Source organism: Fusarium vanettenii, assembly GCF_000151355.1.
Source record: "Fusarium vanettenii 77-13-4 chromosome 4 genomic scaffold NECHAsca_3_chr4_2_0, whole genome shotgun sequence".
NCBI classification, from domain to species: Eukaryota; Fungi; Ascomycota; class Sordariomycetes; order Hypocreales; family Nectriaceae; genus Fusarium; species Fusarium vanettenii.
Window position 1 is genome coordinate 1,930,242 of NW_003315879.1, and position 22,214 is coordinate 1,952,455.

The following is a 22,214-nucleotide window of genomic DNA, read 5'->3' on the forward strand; positions in this document are numbered from 1 at the left end:
TTAGGGCAGCCTCGCACCGCCCGCCCTGGCCTTTTGGGCCTCCTCCATCATCAGGCGCTCCGTAAAGCTGCGAGGAGTGCCGGAGAAGCCAGTATTGGCCACACTGGCGCGGAAGCTGTTGAGGTCTCCCTCGTCCATTCCGCTGCGGCCGTCTAGCCCTCCTACAAACGTATTGAAGTTCCCGAGAGAAGCAGCTTGAGCGTGCACCTCGGGGTTGCGAACGACCGGCATGATGACTGGTCGTCCTTTGTAAGACCCCAAAGAGCCAACTTGGAAGCGTGTTGCTGTTGGCGTCGTTGGGCCAGATGAAACATCTCGTTTGGTGATATGCACTGCTGGTGATGTCGCATAAAGTGACTGCTCAGACTCTGGCACATCCGGTAACTCAACCTCGGGTTCCTCTTCCTGTACAACCAGGGGCTTTGGTCGCGGCTTTGGCGGCGCAGACAAACCCCCGGCCTCAAAATGGAATAAGTCGTCTTCCTCTGCGTCGGAGTCGTCATGAGGAGTCGTTTGTCTGTTTCCGCTAGAAACTTGAGGTTTCACTGGCGACTTGGGGCTCGGAATAGGCTCGCTGGGTTTGGATTCCTCGGGACTCTTCGCTAGAGAGGGCGAGCCAGGAGGCTTCTTATTCGTAAAGGACTTGGGCTTCGCCATGGAAAGGAACTCTTCATCCGAAGAGTTATCCTGCTCTGTGTCGGGCTCTGGCTCTTCACTAACGCTTCCGAGGGTGCGCTCTATCCGAACAGACTCGGGGATATAAATTGCTGATGGAGGTTCCGGTGCGATAAACATTGGGCTGCTTCTCTCTTCTGGTTGTGCGTCTTGCGAGGTTGTAGTAGTGTCCCGTTGCTCAACGGTAGTTTGATCTGTAGTCGAGTTCACCACAGTCCACACAGTACCGTCTTCCAATGGTGTTCTTGACAATGCCCTCAATGCTTCCGAGGATGAGATCTTGCGGGGCGGCATTCGTTCCTCAAATTCGTCATACAACATCGAGTTTGTGCCGGGTTCATCGATCGGGGGAGCCGGAACTGCTGGCGGAATCATGAAATCGGTCGGTTGTGGTGAAGCTGTGGGCAAGACCTCGGCGCCCATGACATCAAAACGAACACGCCTAGGACTATGCGGAGGCCTCGATGCGCTGGAGGAGCGTCGCAAGGCACTCCGTGGTGTTTTGGAGTCGCTTCGATCCGAATGGCCCGACGAGGTTGTGTCATCAGTTGCTCGACGGACATGGCCTGGCCGGGCAGGCGATTGAGGCAATGCCGACAGGCCACTCTGCAATTCGTCGAGACCCGGTTGGTGACCCATGTCTGCGCCTTGCTGCTGTTCTTCCTCCGCTCGGATGCCTGGCTCAGGCAGCAGCATCGCAAGAGGAGGACTTGGGAGGTTGGGGATGGGAGGAGAGGTGGGCAGCATGGGAGAGCTCTCCAGCAGAGGTAGGTAGCTGGGAGTGAAGAGGCCGTGCAACTCCTGATGTCGATCGCGGGGGCTGCCTGGAGGCTCTGCGGCTCCCGATCCGGAGGTAGTAGAGGCAGCGGTCGGCGGGGAGAGGCGGCGTTGGCCCGATCCGGGGTGGGCGAATGCTCGTGAGTCAGCCTCAAGGTCCAGACTGGTGAGGGCCGAGGTCAGGTCTGGATAGTTGGGCAATGACTTGGCAAGGGATTGCCGAATACTCGAGGCAACGTCGGGGTGGATGTCTCGGAGCAGATCGTGGTAGTAGCGCAGAAAATCGGCGGCCACCTCGTGGCGAAAGGTCTGAACCTTGTGCTCGAGCTCCGAGAGCCTCTGCGAGAGGTCATCGACAAGCCTCGCCTCCTCCATGGCGCTTAACAGGCTCCTGCAAGCGGACTGGGCAATGGCAGGTGTCTCGGTATGCGCATGACGCAACAAGGTCCGGGTAGATGCGTGCCAAAAGTCTGCGGGTGACGGCACGCGAGGGTTTGTGGGATTGAGTGCCCGCGTGAGCCAGAGATGGGGATGGGAACTTGGTGGGATTTTGATGGGCGCCGCCGTGGTTCAGCACAGTAACCTACTCCATCCCACGAGTTAGCGGCCCTTGTTCTAACTCTGGCTAGACCATACGAGTTTTTTAAACGAGGGCTCAACCATTTCATTTTCGTTCTGTTCCTCCGAAGTACGATAAACAGGTCAATACTCATCATGAGCCTTCACCTCACCTCGTGTCCATCCATCTCAGCCCCAGCTTCCGTACCGCAAATCATCCCGCGGCCAAGCAGACGAGTCTTTGTTCTGACTGGCCGGTTGCGGAGAATGGCGATCACTCTGCCGAGTTGCGGCTTGTCTCCAACAGTCTGATAGCTCCCCCTGGACACTCTTGGCTGATTCGATTGGGCGCCTGGTGGCTCAACCCCGCGGGCTAAGGTCATGAGCAAGACAGGCAGCCCACGCAGCTCTGCGGACTTTGTTGAAGAGGGAGGGCGGGAACCGTCTTTGTCTTGTCCGTTATTTCCACATTCTTAGATGACCAAGCATTTGAATCACCATCTATTAATGGATTGGATCGCAAAGCATTTGCTCAAGTTGGTCGTCTGCTTCTTGTACAGTCCAGAGCAAGCAGTTCTTGCGGAGAAAGAAAACCTTGTTCTCAACGGCTGCATCCTCTTACCCATGTGGGCAGGTGAATGTGACAGACCAAGCTGAACGACATGGCACCCACGTGTGCGCGGCTTCTGTTTTCCGCAAGTCTCCTGCCAGACTGTGTCATGACGAAGGGCTGAGACATTCACGGGGTTGGAAAGGATGAAGATATTGGATGCTGTGGTGAGTACTTATTGGCCAACATCCAACTTGAAGCATCTCATACTTGAAAGTATGCGGCAACTGGGGCGTTTCATAGGTTTTGTGCCTGGCTTAAGAATCAGGCTGACGTTGGAAGTGACGTTGAGGCTCATAGAGTTACATGTACTGAAAGACGGGGGAACACGACCACGTAGTACTCCGTATGCATCCTCGATTTAAGCCGCGAGGAGTCCATCCTTGCCGAAGCTACGCGTATTGGCTCCGCAGCCTACAGTAGCTACTGAACTCTCATTCAATGTTCGGTCACATTGGATACCACATTGCTTGAAAGAAGGTAGAGCGATTCCGGCTCTCCGAGCTCCTATGGGTCCAACACCAGATACTGGCTGTTAAAGACGATAGGTAGGTCTCTTGCGCAATCGACAACATCATGACCACCACAACGAAAGGTGAGCCGCAGAAATCGCGGGGCTCATGCGTCCAACGGTCTTCCGATACTGACCTACCAATGAATTTCATCCTCCTCCATCAAAGATAAATGGAAGGCTGATATTAGCAAGGTCTAGCTCTGGGTGCCCGCATGCGCCAGAGCTTGTGCGCCTCACCGCCTTCCATCCTTGGCGTCCAAGGCTGATAATTCTGCCGCAAATTGTCCATCCTCCAGACGGGAAGCTCTAGAAGCACTGACCTCCCCACATCCGTTGCCGTTGCCATCCAATATCCTCAGTACCACCGCGTTCTATCCCGGTAGATTGCGCTCACCAGCTCATTCCCTAGAGAGCTCGCTGGCGCCACGGATGCCTCCCTCTTTAATCTATTATCCCAGCCTTCTTTCCTAGTCCGCCATGTCCACGATCACCCCCGACGCGCACCAGTCGGGAAACCCGCCCATCATCCCGCTGTCCTTCAATGGCCACCAACCCGAAAAAGTGACACTCTACCCTCTGTCCAACTACACATTCGGCGTCAAGGAAACGCAGCTTGAAGAGGATCCGTCGGTCATCGCCCGGTTGAAGCGCCTCGAAGAGCATTATACCGAACATGGCATGCGCCGCACGTGCGAAGGCATCCTCGTATGCCACGAGCACAACCACCCTCATATCCTGATGCTTCAGATCGCGAATGCTTTCTTCAAGCTTCCGGGCGACTACCTAAAGCCGGAAGATGACGAGATCGAGGGTTTCAAGTCCCGGCTAGACGAACGGTTGGCGCCTGTCGGCCGCTTGGGAGAGGGAGAGGAAGCCGGCGACTGGCAAGTAGGCGACTGCTTGGCCCAGTGGTGGAGGCCCAACTTTGAGACGTTCATGTATCCTTTTGTTCCTGCGCATGTAACGCGGCCGAAGGAGTGCAAGAAGCTTTATTTTATTCAATTGCCCAAGACTAGTAGGTTGGCTCACCATTGTCATGAAGCTTGCCGCTGACCCAGCTTTCAGAGGTCCTGAGCGTTCCAAAGAACATGAAGCTCCTCGCTGTTCCTCTATTCGAACTCTACGACAACACAGCCCGGTATGGTCCGCAGCTCTCTGCCATACCCCATCTTCTTAGCCGGTACAATTTCGAGTTCGTCGACGAGAAGGGCAACGTTGTCGCTGCCACGCCAGGGTCCAGCGCCCCCGATGGCTATGTTCCGCAAACAAAAGTCTTGGCAGGAGACGACATGGAGATGAAGGAAGAGAACGGTACAAGCTAATCTCCTAGGATATCAGTTTGGAGACATGGCGAAGGTGTTTGGCGTTGTCGGTGTATGCGTATATGGAATGAATGGTCTAGAATCAATCTTGAACTTTTGGCATCCATGTTCGTGCGCTTTGTTCTAAGCCTTTTCTCCCTGGATGGTTGCGACAACTCGGCGTTGGTGACGAGCCGCGCGGAACTCGAGATACCAGATTCCCTGCCATGTTCCCGTAGCCTGTGAACCAAGTTTAGCGATTGTCTGTCCATTCAATGGGGTGCTGAAACTCACCAGTTTTCCGTCCTTGATGGGAATTGTAACGCTTGCCCCGATCAGGGCCGACTTGATGTGCGCAGGCATATCATCAGGTCCCTCGGCGCTGACATTATCAGTATATATCAGCCATGGTGGGAGCAAAGACACTCACTCGTGTCGGTACAAGGCCTCTCCCTTTGGTCCCTCTGCAGGCGCAATTCGATCGAGAGCATCACTCATATCCTCGCGGACATCAGAATCCCCTATAAGAGTTATCAAGTCAATATCGAACCGTATCATGAAATGAGTCTCGATACTCACAGTTCTCATTCAAGCTCAAGGCACAGCTTGTGTGCTGCACGAAAAGATTCAAGAGACCGACTTTGTAGTCTTTAATCTCAGGGAGAGCAGACACAACCTGATCGGTGATCAGGTAGGATCCCCGGGACTTGGCCGTCAGAGTAAACTGCTTCTGAAACCAGCTCATGGTTGTTGAGTGATCTAGGGCTGGATGGGTTGTTGGGCGGGGTGGATGAGAAGATCCTGTTAAGCCAAGGAGACTGAACGGCAGAGTCCAGACGTAGTGAAAAGCACTGGGGAACAACGACAGCACAAGAAGGAGGCACAGCAGGACTGGAGTAGTGGTAGAATTAAAACGCGAGGTTTGCGGTTGAGGCATAGTTAGTATCGTGGTTGAGCAAGCAAATGCCCGTCATAGTGGGGCTGGAGTTGGAGTCGGACTGGGGTTTTTGAGCCTGTCAGCTATCGAGAACCGTGAGCCAATCACAGAGTATCATTTCATAATCCCGCCCTTGAAGGTGCGAATCGCACCATGAGACGTGATAAGAGCTCGATGCCTGTTGTTTGAGAAGTGAAGTATATCTTGCCGGTGCCTAGGCGAATTGTATAGTAGGTCTGAAGGGCGTATTGACCCATACCTACTTGGGTTGATCAATGAACAATCGTCAATGTCAAAATCACATCCTTGCTGTAGCTGGCTGTTTTGCTCATTCGTTGTATTGGCGTAGTATTTACAGAACTTCCCTTCTTCATTTCAGTCAGAGCTCAGTAGGCGAGCCTGATACCTTCCCTCTCATACCTCTAGCGATCTAGATGTTTTCCCAACCAATTCAAACCAAAATGCTCGAAGCCGATCATGACAGGGGGTAGGAGGTCGCGGGGAGGGATTCGAGGTGCTCGCGGTGGTGCTCGTTGGCCTGGAGGCATATCAGCATTGGTTATAGCATTGGGGACCTATCAGAAGAGAATCGTACGTAGGGCAGGCCACAGTAGTTGCAAGTGGAAATCTCGGGCTTGTCGGTGTTGATATAGATCTTGGGGTGGCCGTTGGGACCGCCGCCGCCGTCACAGGCAACCATTCGATCGTGAGTCCATCGGACGGGCTGCTGGTGAATCAACTCGATCGCAGACTTGGGTTGGGGCTATCAAGCAGTTAGCCGACCTGGGTTCCCTTCCTAGCTCGCAAGTGCCGGTTATACCTGGACAGAGAAGTCGGTCTGCTCGAATCGGGGACCAGTCATGGCCTGGGCACGAGGGCGCTGGCTGCGGGACCAAACACCAACACGGTTGGGAGCCTGGCTAATCTCGACAGGCTTGGACTCGTCGACGGGGGCGGGGGACGTCTCGGTGGTCTTCGCGGAAACGGCGGCCTCGAGTTGCCGAGCAGAGGTGGTGAAGGCGCGCTGGGAGAGTCGCGCGCTGCGCGCCAGGACACCAATTGCCCTCAATTGAGATGTGGCCATCGTGATTGCGTCGGATACCGGGTGTGCGGGTCGATTCGACGTTGTCGGCTCGGGATGGGCAGTAGGAGGTCGTGAGGCATTGAACTTGTCGGCCGGGATGAGTGAAGCCGGGGGTTCAGTTTATCCGGATCCGAAATATTTTCTGGTTGATCGCGGTCCTTTGGGTTGGGTTGCTGCAGATTGCGCCTGGACAAAGAATCTTGTCTCGCGACAACCCAATTTTCTACGTTACGGACGACTTCGAGATAAACCTTTTTTTTTCCGATCCCATACTCGAAATTCTTTGTTTTCTACGGAGCGTGTCGATATTTTCCCCTGTGCGCGCAACTGTGCTTCACCCATAACCTTTCGACGACATCGTCAACCCTTCACTCACTTTTTCCACCGATCGATACAAACCCCCAACCATGGCGCCCGAAACACCGAGAGGTGTCTCATCGAGACTCCTCACCATGAAATTCATGCAGCGAGCAGTGGCTTCGGCAAACTCTTCACCCGACGTGGACTCAAACTCAGCAAAGAAGCGGAAACTGGGGCACTCCCCTGCGGCAGGTCGCATCGACATGAATATCGACGAGGCTGCGATCAAGGCTGCTCTGGATGATCAAGAGACGAAAAGACAGGCCGCACTAGACAAGCACGTTGGGGGCGACACTCATTGGGTTCTTGACTCCCCTTTCAGAAAGGCCGCCAGCAGCTCCAAACCATCCCTGAATGTCGTCTACGTTGGATATGGTGACATTGATTCATCTAACGAGTCAGGGGACAATGAAGAAGCTCCTTCTCGGGGGCGTACTTCAATAGGCAAATCCAAGGCGTCAAAAAAGCAGGCATGTTGAACGCGACAGCTACACTACACGAATTTGGAATTTAGAAAACTGACAATTGATGCGCAGGATGTGACGAAAAACGAAGATGACGACAGCGATGATTCAGATTCAGAGAACTCAGACGCGCCGACCCCGGGGCGAAAGCGAAAGCCATCTAGTGATAGCCCACACTCTCAAGCTGGGCGAAGCCGCTCACGTTCTAGGTCACAATCGCGACAGAGCATGGAGACTGCCAAAGCCAAAGAGTTCCGTGACAAGAGAAAAAAGAAGGAGGTGAAGCTTAGCAAGCTCTCCTCCATCTCATCCGGTGGAGGGATATCATCTGGAGGAGGCAATCAGTTCTCGCCTGCTAGCAGCAAGGCCATGACTTGCTACAAGTGCCACCAAGCCGGCCACAAAGCCGTAGATTGCCCCAATTCTGGAGGCTTCAGAGGACGATCCAACAGGTAGCTCAGTGATGGGATGAAACTGTTTTAATGCGCTCTATGCTATGCAGGGCAGGATGACAGGCCTAGACTGAGCTACTTTCCCTATTTCCTGGGGCAGATGCTCACTGGGGCATGCTTTGATGATTATGCCATTTGTGTTGTATGCACAAGCATGCTATCTTCTCCTCCAAAAGTATATGGTCTAGTTCGCATCCAGCATCGTATCTTCAGGGTTTCTCTAGGAAGGCAGGGCTATGAACCCCTGCGTCAATTGTTTAGGACATGGAAAAGCGGCTCAATTAGAGCGTGTATGTTAATTGTCAATACATTAGCACGTGAAAGAGTGTGTCAATGAAGTTATGTAGTAGTAGGGCTGGAGTCCTGAGTCAGGGGCTGGCTCGAACTATGTGAATGTACTAACCTGGAGCCGCGACTACAGGTTAACATGTGAATGTATCAGGCAATAGCTGGTTGTGTTATTGGTTGAACCAGCCACGTCAAAGGCGTCTCATGTGCATCCTTGATTGCTTGTGAAGTAGAGATCTCTTGCGCCTCGGATGTTTAGACTTGGCCTACGAGGATTCAATGTTGCGCCTCAAGGTCGACGCCAGAACAAGCATCACCCCTTACTTCATGAAGGTCGAAAGCATGACTAGGAAACACGTGGGACATGTAGGGGACCGGGGAAGTTGAAATGAAGCTCCGGAGTATCAAGGGACTCCACCCCAGCCTGTCCCCTCGCCTCCTAACCTTTGTAGACAGGAAACAGGTGACGTTGCTCTTACATGCTTCCTATGCTCAAGGGTCTTCGTTCGGAGAGACAGCGGATTGGATGTAGACATGTGTGCAGTATGCAAGGGCCATCAGCATCAGGGGCAACTAACCTGGGGTTACCAAGCATTCGTCATATCGTACAGAAGGATGAGGCGTACTACGTATATCCCTACGTCTGTATAGGTAGTATGGATTAAGCAACCTGGGGCTGGACGCCATCCGCTGTCAGTCTTGACATGGATTTAGCTACGATTCGCCTATGCCGGGGTTGAATCACAAGCGAAGGGCGACGTGATGGCTCACCGAGAAGGGGTTCAACACTGAACGATGCCTCGGTGGCATTGTTCCTTTCGTGATGAACCGTCTCCTGATGGGTATATATGCCGTCGATTTCTGCCGTCCCAAGCTCCAAGACTTCATGTCTTTCGCCAACACTACAATCGGCTTTACACAGAACATTACAGCCACAGCCTGCATATCGAAGCAGTCTCATCATACCTCGCACAGCCCTGAAAAGAGGCATCCTACATCATCGCCGGTTCCACCACCGACGAGTCAAGGTCTTACCCGGGCCTCGGCACTCCCTGGACGACACGTCGCAATTCCCGGCAGATACATTTGTGGTCTCGCTCGGCGATCTACCTCAGGGCCGGGACCGGCCAAGACTTTTGTTGCGTTCCGTCGTGTCGTGCCGACAAGGTGCTCGCCTCATCTCGCTGGCGTACGATCAGGTGGAAACTCTTGAGCTGGGCGACGACACACGCCCCCCTCTGCGAATTAGCATTGTGGCGATCATCCTTTCCCTCGACTCAGGCGACCAATGTGAGTATATTGTCTCTGTTCTCGAGTCAGCTTTCCTCAACCAATGCCCTTGAAACTTTGCAAGCCCTGCCTCTCTGCTCATGTTTGATGCACATTTGCGCTTCACTCTTTGGTCCGTTCCTGGTAGGGATGGCCAGCCCGCGGCAATAGGCGCCCTCTCCGCGACTAAAAAAGACCGGCGGCCGGGCGAGGGACATGCCATGCCATGCCACGAGGATGCATGCGCCCGCGTGCCGGGGATCGGCTTCCAAAGGGCATTTCTGCATACCACTAGCAGACACCTCTTCTGGTGATATTTGCGAGGCGCGCCACTTGACGGTGGGATTGAGTTATTAGAGACCACATGGTCTCGTGTGCAATTTGCCCAGCGGCAGAAGCAAAGTGACTTTTGATATCGTGACCTCATTGACCCCAGACCTATCCCGGGAAGCTGACAGTAATAGCAGTTAATTGGTATTAGCCAGTCTTGAACAAAGGGTCCATGTAAGCAAGCTCCCCCTGTAATTCAGGCTAGGTTTGATGCAGCCGAGCGTGTGTGCTCAACCGTACTGGATATTGACAACGCCTTCAATAATAGGCAACGAGAGGACGACAAAGCAATATCATCCATCCTTCCCCCGTATCCATCCATCATCACCGCCACCTCCTTACGCGGCCAGACAGAGAGAGAAACGTCTGGACACGCTTAGTCATTTGATATTTATAGGGATAGGCAGGCAGAGAGAGGCAATACGCAGTGAAGCTTATGTTGTCTCGCCAAGCATATAAACGAGACAACTAGCTGCGTAGGAGAGATAACCAAACGGACGGCATCCACCGCTCAACTGCTTGGCCTCATTCGGTCACGGATACTCGCAAGCCCCGTCAGCCAAACGATAACGTCAGTTTGACGGCTGCTGACAAGATACCTACCGACCTACACTCGGCGCTTGTCCAAGACACACTTTTGAGACACCTAGACCTTCTAGCACCTTCGCCACAGGACTGCATGAGACCAGAAGAACATCTCCGACCTCCAGCAATAACCCAACTGGGGAATAGCAAGTGCAACCTCGGGCGTATCTGCTGCCAACGAACAAACGATTCAGCGTTGTGCGTCTTGCAGGGCTTCACCCATCGGTTGGTTAGACCTTTTGCCCACAAAAGGGCTTTCGATGCGGTCCCAGTCATCCATCACGCCCACAATTTGAGCTTTGCCTGAGCATCTCCACCATTTGGTCGAGCTACGGATACAGCTCCATCAAACCCAGGTACCTGCCTTTGGTGCCACCCAACAAGGTGTTCCCGTCGGTCGACTACAGCACAGCACATTCTCGCCCTGGGATCTAGGTGTCCTGTACAACCTACCATTCCTCCAATCGTCGAGGCGTCCAATCTGGTTCAACCTTTTGTTTTATCTCAGGTTACAAATCGCACCCGAGAGCTCCGTGTTCCTTGAAATATCTATCCGAGCGCCCGTCCTTGCGATTCATTCATTTATTCCAAATCTCCTCAAAGAGCCGCCCAGCCCAGATCTTGCATCGTGCTCCCCCCCTCTCCGATTCACTCCCGTCACCACCAAAAAGCTACAGCTACCACCCACATCGCCCATATCGCCGGTAACATTGGGACCTTCTGGCTTGTAATAGCGTCTCCACTTGCTCCGTCGCACAGACCCTTGGGTCTTCTATCTCTGGGCTCATCTGGGGCTTCTCAAGGGCTCTAAGTGGTGGCGCACCCCACAACCACAACCGCCGCTCTCTCAGCGTCCTCGTCAGTGTCCGGGTCATCCCCAAGCCAGGTCATCGCCGTTCATCTCGCAGTCACTCGAGCCCATCTCGCTCGTTCGTTCGTTCGTTCGGCTCGCTCACGGTCGCGGCCCCTAGCCCTAGTACCTGCCTGCCGGCTGGAGGCGAGGGGTACTTAACGCTCGGCGCCCTTTAGTACTTAGTTGAGGTGAGTTGATACCTTCTGGAGCTCCCCTCATTCTTTCGCCTCCATTTGTCTGCGCCCCCCTCGTCTCCCCGCGACGAGCTGGCCATCCATCACATCCATATCCCCCCTGTTGCCCTCCCTGCACTGCATTCCGGCACCTACCCACCAACGCTTGCCGGGTATCCATCGGATCAGTGGTATTTGCGCAGCGCACGCCTTTCGCACGCCAGCCGCCGCCAGCAGAACTCGTCGTCGACGTCCCCTGCTAACCTTCGTCGACCGTCGCCTCTAGGTACGGTCAGGTTGGTTTTCTTACAAAACCCGCCAAACCCTTCGCCTGCCACGGCCGCCTCTCCCTTCCGGATTCCGGGTTTCTTTGTGCCGTGACGGTGACGGTGTCGGTGTCGTGGCCTGCATGTCCGTTTTGCTGCTGAAACATCCACAATGCCTCACTCGCAGCATGATGAAGATGCCCCCGCCACCACGGGCGGTCTTGATGCCCCCGTGACGCTTCTCACCGATTCCCTCGAGAAGCCTTTGCTCGATGATCGCGACTATCGTGTCGTCCGCCTCGACAATGAGCTCGAGGCTCTTCTGGTTCACGACCCCGAGACCGACAAGGCCAGCGCAGCCCTTGACGTCAATGTGGGAAACTTCAGTGATGAGTCCGATATCCCGGGCATGGCCCATGCGGTCGAACATGTAAGCCAGCACCCTCAGATGCCCTCAATTGCCTCCGGCGCACTCGCTAACCTCTGTCTCTATCTCTAGCTCCTTTTTATGGGCACCAAGAAATTCCCAATTGAGAATGAATACGGTCAGTATCTGTCTGCTCATTCGGGAAGCTCCAATGCCTACACCGGCCCGACCTCGACCAACTATTTCTTCGACGTCGCCGCCAAGCCAGCCAACGACCAGGATCCTTCAGACAGCAACCCTTCTCCCTTGCGCGAAGCCCTGGACCGATTCGCCCAGTTTTTCATCGAGCCGCTATTCCTCCCCAGCACGCTGGATAGGGAGTTGAAGGCCGTCGATTCCGAGAACAAGAAGAATCTCCAGAATGACACCTGGCGGTTGCATCAGCTCGAGAAATCTTTGTCGAATCCCAATCATCCCTTCTGCCACTTTTCGACGGGTAACTTTGAGGTGCTCAAGACCCTCCCTGAGGCTCGTGGTATCAATGTTCGGGACAAGTTCATCGAGTTTCATGCCAAACACTACTCGGCCAACCGCATGAAGCTGGTTGTCCTGGGCCGCGAATCGCTTGACGTTCTGCAGAAATGGGTCGTGGAGCTTTTCTCTCCCGTCGTCAACAAGAAGCTCCCACCAAACAGATGGCCCGGCGAGCTTCCCTTCAGAGAGGCCGATCTCGGCATGCAATGCTTTGCAAAGCCCGTCATGGATTCGCGGGAGCTGAATCTCTACTTTCCCTTCATCGATGAGGAGTTCATGTTTGCCAGCCAACCCAGCAGGTACATCAGCCACCTCATTGGACACGAAGGTCCTGGGAGCGTCATGTCGTACATCAAGTCCAAGGGCTGGGCAAACGGCCTCAGCGCAGGTGCTTACCCTGTCTGCCCTGGCACTCCCGGCATCTTTGACGTCCAGGTCCGCTTGACGGAAGAGGTACGCCATTACCACAGTCTGTTTATAACCAAGTAGTGCTAACATGACACAGGGCCTTAAGAACTACCCGGAAATCGTCAAGATTTTCTTCCAGTACATCACCCTTCTTCGCGAGTCTCCGCCCCAGGAATGGATCTTCCAGGAGCAAAAGGGAATGGCGGACGTGGATTTCAAATTTAAGCAAAAGACGCCAGCCAGTCGTTTCACTAGCCGAATCAGCTCGGTCATGCAAAAACCCCTACCTCGAGAGTGGCTGCTCAGCGGTCACAGTCGCCTTCGGACGTTTGAGCCTAAGAAAATCGAGGACGCCCTTGCCATGATTCGCCCTGACAATTTCCGAATGGTCATTGTATCTCGCAACTATCCTGGTAACTGGGACCAGAAGGAGAAGTGGTATGGAACCGAGTATCGTTACGAGAAGATCCCCGAAGATCTCATGAAAGAGATCAGGCAAGCCGCCTCTGTTTCGCCCAGCGAGCGCCTGTCATCCCTTCACCTGCCCCATAAGAACCAGTTCATCCCCAACCAGCTTGAGGTTGAAAAGAAGGAGGTCACAGAGCCAGCGCTCAACCCACGGGTGCTGCGCAACGACGGCATCGCCAGGACATGGTGGAAGAAGGATGATACCTTCTGGGTTCCTCGTGCCAACGTCATTGTCAGTTTGAAGACGCCACTGATCGATTCATGTGCCGAAAACGACGTTAAGGCTCGTCTCTTTTCTGATTTGGTACGCGATGCGTTGGAAGAGTACTCATACGATGCGGAACTCGCTGGCTTGCAGTACAATGTCAGTCTTGATTCGCGTGGCTTGTGCTTGAACGTCAGTGGCTACAATGATAAACTTCCCGTGCTTCTGGAGCAAGTCGTCACGACGATGCGAGATCTGGATATCAAAGAAGACCGATTTGAGATTGTCAGGGAACGCCTGACCAGGGGGTACAACAACTGGCAGCTTCAGTCGTCCTATCACCAAGTTGGCGATTATACCACCTGGCTGACAGCACCGGAGCGAGACTTCATAGTGGAAGAGCTTGCCGCGGAGCTTCCAAGCATCACGGTGGAGGGCGTCCGACTGTTCCAGAAGCAGATGCTGGGCCGGCTGTTCATCGAGGTCTATGTGCATGGCAACATGTACAAGGAAGATGCTCTGAAGATCACAGATATGGTGGAGTCTATCCTGAAGCCTCGAACCCTGCCTCGGGCCCAATGGCCTGTCCTTCGGTCGCTCATCCTGCCACGAGGATCCAACTATGTCTTTAAGAAGACTCTGAAGGACCCTGCTAACGTCAACCACTGCGTCGAGACTTGGTTTTATGTCGGCAGTAGAGAAGACCGCGTGATTCGCACCAAGACTCTACTTTTGGACCAGATGCTGCACGAGCCCGCTTTCGATCAGCTCCGGACCAAGGAGCAGCTGGGCTACATTGTCTTCAGCGGACCCCGAGTGTTTTCAACCACGTACGGTTTCCGCTTCCTCATCCAGAGCGAGATGACTCCCGAATTTTTGGATTCCCGAATTGAGGCTTTCCTTAGGAGATACGTGGAGACACTAGAGAAGATGAGCGAGACAGAATTCGAGGGCCACAAGCGAAGTCTGGTCATCCGTAGACTGGAGAAGCTTCGAAACTTAGACCAAGAGTCGTCTCGCCATTGGTCACAAATCACCAGCGAGTATTATGACTTTGAGCTCGGTAAGTATAAGCAAATATAAATATTTAGGCTAGGAGCATGCTAACTAGTTACAGCTCAACGAGATGCTGAGCAAGTCAAGAAGCTGACGAAGCCCGAGATGGTGGAATTTTTCAACAAGTATTTCGACCCTGCCTCGAGCGACAGGGCCAGATTATCGATCCATTTGCACGCGCAAGGCAAAGCCGAGGGAGTTGAGAAGAGACAAGAGGAGGCTCAGAAGAAGGCCGATGAGGAGGCGCCGGCTGGAGATGTGCCATCTGCCGTCTCGACCGCCGTGGAAATCACCGATGTGCGGGTCTTCAAGGCGAACCTACCGGCCAGCTCAGGCGCACGACCGGTAAAGGATGTGAGCGAGTATGAAGATACGGATGCGAAGCTTTAGGGAAGGTCATGGTTACATGACGTCTTGGATACTTTGACAAGGGTTGTTTTCTCGTTGGCGCTTTGTTGTTGTCAAGGCCGGTTGAGGGAGCAGGTTTAGACAAAGGCGCGATCACGACACAGGTAGACAGGAGAGGCATGGCTTGGGCCATGGGGCGGAGGATGTTTTTGGAGCTTTACCTTATGAGAGGTATTCCTGTACAGTTGGGAGGACAAAGCTCCTGAAGATAGTAGCATTACTTAGTAGCATTAGTCTAGTACCCGCAAGGGATGTACGTAGTAGTTGCATTCTAGAAGAAGCACGTTACTGCCAGCTATGGCTCAGATGACTGGCTAGAAAGGAGTTGAGTAATTATGTGACTTGAGATGTGATAGGATCGTAAATGCTGTAGTGATCTTTGCTCGGTCTTGAACCATTTAACATGTCTAACCAGTCCCTGTTCGAGTCGCAGGTACTAGGCTAGACGTCAATGAGAACCTAGTCAATGCTTTCACATGAAAGGGGGGGGGGAACACGGCGTGCTTGTCTCGGAGCTTTTTGAGAGCCTCTCGATACGGAGATGGTGTTGCACAAAGATCTGGGAGCGTACCACTCATTGGCATTTGCACATTCCAAAATGGACTTGGCCGCCAGGGGCAGGGGTACACACACATTGTGTGGGACTAGAAACCAACAGGGGAGGAGGGGAAAAAACTGCGAAAAACCTTGATGCCGATCTCAGCGTTTGTTAGTGGTTGCCTGCTGACGGGAAGTTGACGACGGAGCTTTTTCACTAACCTGACCGACGGTAGAGTTACGAATTAGCTCAAGAATAGAATAGGACCCTTGTTCATTGACTCGAATCTCAACAATGAAACGGAGATCTACCTGGGGATGAGATCGTCGACTTGAAACCCTCCCATCTGGAGCGGCTGGTTAAGGGCCCTGGTGGACCTGATGACCTACCCAGGGCACGTTTACAGGGCACATGCCAGCTGTGGACGCCCCCGGGGCCCGCGAATGTTAGGTGCCGTGGTATTTTTTTAAGCACGGCGGGTATCCGGTAGAACACCTTCCAAGGTGGAGAAAAAGGCGGGTAAGCAGGCAGCTGGAATCAAAAGAATGAATCGCATGCAGCCAATCATTCGACTGATGTCACATCTTTTTCTTCTTCTTCTCCCTAACGACCCCTCCACTCGTGCGCCGACCCTTCCATTCTCGAGACAGGAACACACTGCAGGGCTTTTTTCTCTCTTTCGTCCATTGTGCATTGCAGCCAGCAGCAAACTTGCCGTTTGCAGTTTCTCAGGGAGCCTCACCAATCGAGCACGTTCTATCTCAGCTGCCGTTAGCAATCAGCAACAGCTTCTACAACACATCTCTCCTTCACCATCATCTTCTCTAGGCTTCCTCCCGTCTTCATCATCGTCACTGCCTGCCACCCCGCCACAACTACCTACCTACCTACAGTACAGCGCTGTACACCACCAAATTCCAGTTATTTAAGGAGCCCCACCGTGTCACCGCTTGGCCAGCCTCCACAGCCCCGATGCCACTATTTGTGCCCTCTTCTCGTTTGTGCTTTGGGAGATCAGTCTAAAAAAAATCACAGTAGAGGCTTCCTCCCCCCCCTCTCACTCTCTCCTCCGCCGAAAAAAAGTATCGCCGAACGGCCTGGCTTTGTTGGTCTTGGTTTCTAGATGCAACACGACTCTTGCTCGACTTCCCATCGCCTTGGCCGTCGTTCTTTCCGACTCTCGTCGTTGTCGTTCCCGTTCCCGTTCCCCGGCAATTCCTCCTCCACCTCCACCTCCGTCGTCGGTGCCCTTGCCCCCCGTCCCCGTCTACGCCTTCGTCTTCCCCTCCACCCCCTCCGACCCCGACCCCGAGCTGCCCGGGCAGCTCGCCTTCAAGACGTCGTCCTCAAAGAAGAGAAAGCTCTCCCGCCCCGTCGACAACGACCAGGATTCCATTGACTCGCCCTCCCCCGACTCGGTCCTGCCCTCGTGCGAAGTCGACGACGATCCCGCCCTCTCCTTCTCCGCCGCCTCTGTGGCCTCGCGCCCCGACACTCCCTCTTACCTCCGGGCTGACTCCCAGCCCGCCTCGAGCCTGCCCCCGCGCCTCCAGCAGCAGACCAGTTCCCTCGTCTCTGCCGACTACGCCTCGTCCACCGCCTCGAGCCCTTGTGCCTCTGCATACGCCGATCTCTCTCTCGAAAGCGACCGTGGCGGCGAAGAGACTGGCCCGGCCCAATCCACGGCCAGAAGCCAGTCTCCCTTGCGTCTCTCCCATCGTGCTATTATGAATGGCGATGCGGACCTGCCTCACCGTTCTTCATCGCCTTTGAAACGACGCGCTTCCAGCATGGATCCAGAAAACGAAGCGGATAAGCCCCGCGACGTCGACATGGCTTCCTCCCAGCCCGCTGACTCTACCGAGGGGCCTTCTCAACCATCCACCAGCACCCTACCCCGAGCCATGAGCGTTGACCCCTCAGAACCTACACCATCAACCGCTGATGCTGCCTCCTCACAACGTAAGCCTTGCGATGCCGCCAGCCCGCAGAGCATCCAACTCGTAGCTAACTCTTCTACTCCAGCGATGCCCCCGTTGAAGGAGCAGGTTCAGATAATCGAGACTCTTCTAAAGGCCTTTGACGAAGAGCCTATCAAGGAAGGCGCCAAGGCGTATCTCGTTTCCAACACCTGGGTCAAGAAGGCGCTCGCGCTACGTGGAGACACCAAGGAGAGCAAGGATGGCACACCCGAGGCCCTGGGCCCTGTGGACAATTCAGACATTATCCAAGAAGTGCTCAAGGATCCCAGTGGCGGCAACTTCACCCTCCTCAAACCAGGATTCGGCCTTGACGAGTTTACTCTCTTCCCTGAAGATGCTTGGAAGATGGTGGTTGAGTGGTATGGGGTCAAGGAAGGCCAAGAAGCCATCGTTCGCACTGCTATCAACACTGCGGCCCCTGGCGACGAATCTAATATTCTTTACGAGTTCCACCCACCGCTCTTCACCGTTCACCGACTCTGGTCCCAGGTCAGCCCGTTACCAATTGAGCAGTCCCTCAAAGCCAACAATCCTCCGCCGCTGAGAATCTCCAGAAGCCGCAAGTACCATGCGCAAACCTTCATCAAGGAACTCAAGACAGCGACTGGCGTTCCTCTTGATCGCAAGATCCGCCTGTTCATGGTCCCTCAAATCCAGCAGGAAGCGGGCCCCTCGGAACCCTCCCGAGCTCTCACGCCTCCCGATTCTCCAGACCGAGCAGATGAGGAGCCGAACCCTGCCGACTCGTGGTCAAAGCTGCTTCTTGATACCCCATCCTTTGCAGAGGTTCGAGATCTCAAGGTGAAGTCTACTTTGGAGGATAGAACCACCGATCCAAATTATAACGGCAAGACGACGCTAGCAATCTTCGACCTCGTCACGGACCAAACGCTTGTCATTGATGAAGCGATCGACAAGTCGTGGGTCAGCACATATACTGGACAAGGCCGCGCCAACGAAAAGTCCATCCCCACGCGGGGCAGCGGATTAGCCTCGTCCAACGCAAGTGGCCGGAGTAGCCCTGCGCTTGGTGGTCCTCTGACTCGGGGCCGAATGGGCAAGAAGTCCGGACGCAGTGTGGGCGCAGTTGGTCTTCAGAACCTTGGAAATACCTGTTACATGAACTCTGCGTTGCAGTGTGTTCGAAGCGTCGAAGAATTGACCAAGTACTTTTTGACCGACGACTACGTTGATGAGGTCAACAAAACCAATCCTCTGGGGTACAACGGAAAGGTTGCTATGACGTATGGAAACCTACTGAAGGAGATTTACACAGAAGGCAGAAGCTCGGTGGTTCCGCGAGACTTCAAGACAACTATCGGTCGTTGCCGGCCAACGTTCTCTGGCTGGGGCCAGCAAGATTCTCAGGAGTTCCTTGGTTTCCTGCTGGATGGTCTCCAGGAGGACCTTAGCCGTGTCAAGAAGAAGCCCTACATCGAAAAGCCGGACTCAACAGACGACATGATTAACAACCCGGCCGCTATCAAGGAGATGGCCGACCAGGTTTGGGATATTACTCGACGCCGAGACGACTCCGTCATCGCCGACCTCTTCACTGGAATGTACAAGTCGACTCTGAAGTGCCCTGAATGCGGCAAGATTAGCATCACATTCGATCCCTTCAACAACCTGACCCTTCCGCTGCCCGTTGAGGATGTGTGGCACGGCACGGTCACGTTCCTGCCCCTGAGCGATGCCCCCGTTTCAATCGAGGTTGAGTTGCCCAAGCATAGCGCTATCGAGCAGCTCAAGCAGTTCGTCTCAATCCGGACCGGTGTTCCCCCAGAGCGCCTGATGGGTGGCGAAGAATTCAAAGATCGGTTCTTCAAGATCTATGATAACACCCAGGATGTGAGTGAGGAGATCGGTAAGTCCGATATCGTCACATTCCACGAGCTGGAAGCTGTCCCGACAAACTGGCCTCACAAGGCACGAACTAAGAAATATCGTTCCATGCTGGATGTCGATACTCCTCTCGAGACTGTTTCATGGGATGACCCACGATACGAGCAGATGGTGGTGCCAGTATTCCATAGAATAGCGACATCGTCCAGCGGCCGTGGCCGAGATAGTGCTTCACCACCCAGCTTCATCTGCTTGACCAAGGAAGACGCATCCAACATCGACATCATTACACGAAAGGTTCTGGAGAAGATTGCTACCTTTTCAACTTGGTCCAAACTCAAGGATACTCAGGAAGAGAGTTCGGATAATGCTGATGGAGAAATCGTCCTCACCTCCGCCTCAGATGCTGATTCTTCAGGCGATAGTAAGGTTGTTGCCACTTCTGTGGAGGGCGAGGACGACTTGGTGGATGTGCACATGAAGGATTCGACCGATGCCAACGCCCCTCTTCCTCATCAGCCCCAGGTCCTGAGACGTTTCAACTCGAAGCGACCCAAATTTGTCAACCCAGATGGCTTCCTGGACCCCGAGCTCCAAAATCTTTTCGACCTGAGCTACTTTGTAGATACCGCAGCGGACGGTGGTGTGCCGACTGGCTGGTCACATGTTGACCCCCATAGGCTTCTGCCCAAGCTCACGGATCGTATCCCTGAGCCGGTTGTTGACGATGACGATGCTGCCAGTGTGGAGGCCGATAGCAGCACAGCATCGGGTCCTGATGACGATAGCACCAACGACGAGAGCCACAAGGCTGAGACGTCACAGACTCGAATGGTGGATGATTCAAGCGAGGAGGAGGAGGTGCAGAAGCCTGCCCGAGTAAGCCTCAACATCAGTTCTATTGTCAACAGTTCCGCTGCTAACACGTTACAGGCGTTCAATGGACGTCCTTCAAAGGTGGCTGGCCGACGTAAGAAGTTCAACAAGAATAACAAGACGTATGGCAAGAAGGGCAACAAGCGGCGAGACAAGCAGATGCGTACCGATAAGAAACACAAGCTACAGACTGTCAAGTCTCAGCCTACGCCTCCAGCTGTGGCTGATGGCGGCCCCTTGATCCGCCTGGGCGAGGGTCTCGTTGTTAACTGGAACGAGGACGCTTGGCTCAAGGTGTTTGGTGGCTCTCCAAACAGTCCTTTCGATGATCAAGGAGTGGCAACGTTCACCAACCCAGAGACTCTCAATGACCCTGCTCTTAAGATTAGCCAGAGACGGAGGAACAATCGTCGCACTCGAGGTATCACTCTCGAAGAATGCCTTGATGAGTTCGAGAGGGCCGAGATCCTCTCTGAGCAGGACATGTGGTACTGTCCTCGCTGCAAGGAGCACCGCCGAGCGAGCAAGAAGTTTGATCTTTGGAAGTCGCCCGATATCCTTGTAGCCCACCTCAAACGATTCAGCAGCTCTGGGTACCGGCGAGATAAGCTGGATGTGCTAGTCGACTTCCCTATCGAGGGTCTTGACCTCACCTCACGCGTCATTCAAAAGGAGGAGGGCAAGGACGAGATCTACGACTTGATTGCCGTCGATGACCACTACGGCGGACTTGGCGGAGGCCACTACACTGCCTATGCCAAGAACTTTGTTGATGGACGTTGGTATAATTACAATGGTGGGTGACTTGCCTTTCTCTCCTTGTCGTAGCAGATCACTAACAAGTTGCTAGATTCATCCGTCAGCCCAGTATCGGACCCCTCAGCCTGCATCACGTCAGCTGCGTATCTTCTCTTCTACCGCCGCCGTTCAAGCATCCCTTTAGGCGGATCTCGGTTCGGAGTCATCTCTGAGAAGTACCGAACCAGCGAAGAGAACTCGGAAGAAGATGACGAGTTGGGGGAAGGTCAGCGCCTCGGCGAGGGTTCCTCCCTGATTGGGTCGTCGAGCGCTGGGACCGGAGCCGCAGCAATTCGCCGTCGGGGCGATCGTGGATCGGGTAGTGTCGCTGTGAAGGCACTGGCTGGCCCAGATGACGACGACGATCCTCCTCCCTACGAGGGCGCCAATCGTATCGAGACCATCCATGACAGTATCGAGGACGAGGGTGTAGACGTGAAGGATAGTTACCAGCAACTCGGCACTTCCAAGTCTATCAGCCTTACTCAGACCTGGAACTTTGAGGGCTTGGCCGGCAGCGGCGCCGAGGATTCTACGGTTGCAGATATTGCCTCAGATGAAGTTCAACTGGACTCATCATCAGATGAGCGGGGTCTGAGCCAGTTCGATGACCCCGATACATTGATGACTGGTCACGATCTTGCAGACGAACAATTGGAGCCGCTGGTCCCCGATGACAGCCACCAGGGGTCTCTGGCAGACATCCAGAACGCAACTTGGGAGCGCAAGGGGGTTATCGCGGTGCCTACTGGAGCAGGCAGTGATGGGGACTCGAACGAAGTGGCTGAGATCCATCTCGAGAACGAGAAAGGAACTCGGACCGGGTAGAACGGCTGTCCGAAGACAATGATCAAGCGACCCAGGGCGGCGAGCACTGGTAGACCATTTTGTCACGACACCAAGAAGCGGCAACGACATGATATGAGACCACGACCTGGTGCAAGCATGTGCAAGACGTGAAGCAAGACGTACGTGTTGGGAAGGGGTGTAGATAGAAGCAAAAGAGAATAGAAGCACACACATATGAGCGCGCGCAGGCAGCAAGCATGTCGCATTACAGAGGATGGCGTTTGGTTTTGCATCATACATGTTCAGCGGCTGGACATGGATGGAGATGCGTCCCCGGCCAGGTATCATTTGTTGCAGAATACCTTTAGCAGAGAATGAACAATGGATAGCCTCAACAGGCTGTTGTTAGAGCAGTGTTGGTATTATTTATTACTTTGGCATAAC

General features: G+C 54.1%; 6 protein-coding genes across 6 annotated transcripts; 3 read left to right on the plus strand and 3 right to left on the minus strand.

Annotated features, from left to right (window-relative positions):
* On the minus strand, nucleotides 1-1,827 carry NECHADRAFT_38494 (uncharacterized protein; the record flags this gene model as incomplete). The annotated part of the gene is made up of 1 exon (XM_003052149.1): nucleotides 1-1,827. The coding sequence occupies one exon, from the start codon at nucleotides 1,825-1,827 to the stop codon at nucleotides 1-3; it is 1,827 nt and encodes a 608-aa protein (XP_003052195.1).
* Nucleotides 1,828-3,611: 1,784 nt separating this feature from the next.
* NECHADRAFT_79134 (uncharacterized protein) lies at nucleotides 3,612-4,456 on the plus strand (the record flags this gene model as incomplete). The annotated part of the gene is made up of 2 exons (XM_003051706.1): nucleotides 3,612-4,149; nucleotides 4,200-4,456. The coding sequence occupies 2 exons, from the start codon at nucleotides 3,612-3,614 to the stop codon at nucleotides 4,454-4,456; spliced, it is 795 nt and encodes a 264-aa protein (XP_003051752.1).
* Nucleotides 4,457-4,487: 31 nt separating this feature from the next.
* On the minus strand, nucleotides 4,488-5,366 carry NECHADRAFT_73606 (uncharacterized protein). The gene is made up of 4 exons (XM_003052150.1): nucleotides 5,015-5,366; nucleotides 4,866-4,956; nucleotides 4,730-4,817; nucleotides 4,488-4,675 (listed from the first exon to the last, which is right to left on the minus strand). Exons 1-4 carry the CDS (start codon nucleotides 5,178-5,180, stop codon nucleotides 4,580-4,582), a joined length of 441 nt encoding a protein of 146 aa, XP_003052196.1. The 5' UTR covers nucleotides 5,181-5,366; the 3' UTR covers nucleotides 4,488-4,579.
* A 481-nt stretch (nucleotides 5,367-5,847) lies between these two features.
* On the minus strand, nucleotides 5,848-6,456 carry NECHADRAFT_79136 (uncharacterized protein; the record flags this gene model as incomplete). Its single annotated transcript, XM_003052151.1, has 3 exons — nucleotides 5,848-5,910; nucleotides 5,968-6,135; nucleotides 6,193-6,456. The coding sequence occupies 3 exons, from the start codon at nucleotides 6,454-6,456 to the stop codon at nucleotides 5,848-5,850; spliced, it is 495 nt and encodes a 164-aa protein (XP_003052197.1).
* A 5,212-nt stretch (nucleotides 6,457-11,668) lies between these two features.
* Nucleotides 11,669-14,924, plus strand: NECHADRAFT_68465 (uncharacterized protein; the record flags this gene model as incomplete). The annotated part of the gene is made up of 4 exons (XM_003051707.1): nucleotides 11,669-11,926; nucleotides 11,996-12,850; nucleotides 12,903-14,541; nucleotides 14,596-14,924. The coding sequence occupies 4 exons, from the start codon at nucleotides 11,669-11,671 to the stop codon at nucleotides 14,922-14,924; spliced, it is 3,081 nt and encodes a 1,026-aa protein (XP_003051753.1).
* Nucleotides 14,925-16,880: 1,956 nt separating this feature from the next.
* On the plus strand, nucleotides 16,881-21,809 carry NECHADRAFT_38413 (uncharacterized protein; the record flags this gene model as incomplete). Its single annotated transcript, XM_003051708.1, has 4 exons — nucleotides 16,881-17,442; nucleotides 17,506-20,186; nucleotides 20,241-20,979; nucleotides 21,034-21,809. Coding segments are annotated over 4 exons (4,758 nt in total), but the record flags the coding sequence as incomplete, so codon positions are not given.
* Nucleotides 21,810-22,214: the final 405 nt, after the last annotated feature.

Excerpts from the sequence above, each read along its gene's own strand:
- NECHADRAFT_73606 (XM_003052150.1), bottom strand. The coding sequence starts at position 5,180 with ATGAGCTGGTTTCAGAAGCAGTTTACTCTGACGGCCAAGTCCCGGGGA. Across the intron at positions 4,957-5,014 it reads CTTGAGCTTGAATGAGAACT|GGGATTCTGATGTCCGCGAG; the intron begins GTGAGTATCGAG and ends TAACTCTTATAG. Across the intron at positions 4,818-4,865 it reads GAGGCCTTGTACCGACACGA|CGCCGAGGGACCTGATGATA; the intron begins GTGAGTGTCTTT and ends TGATAATGTCAG.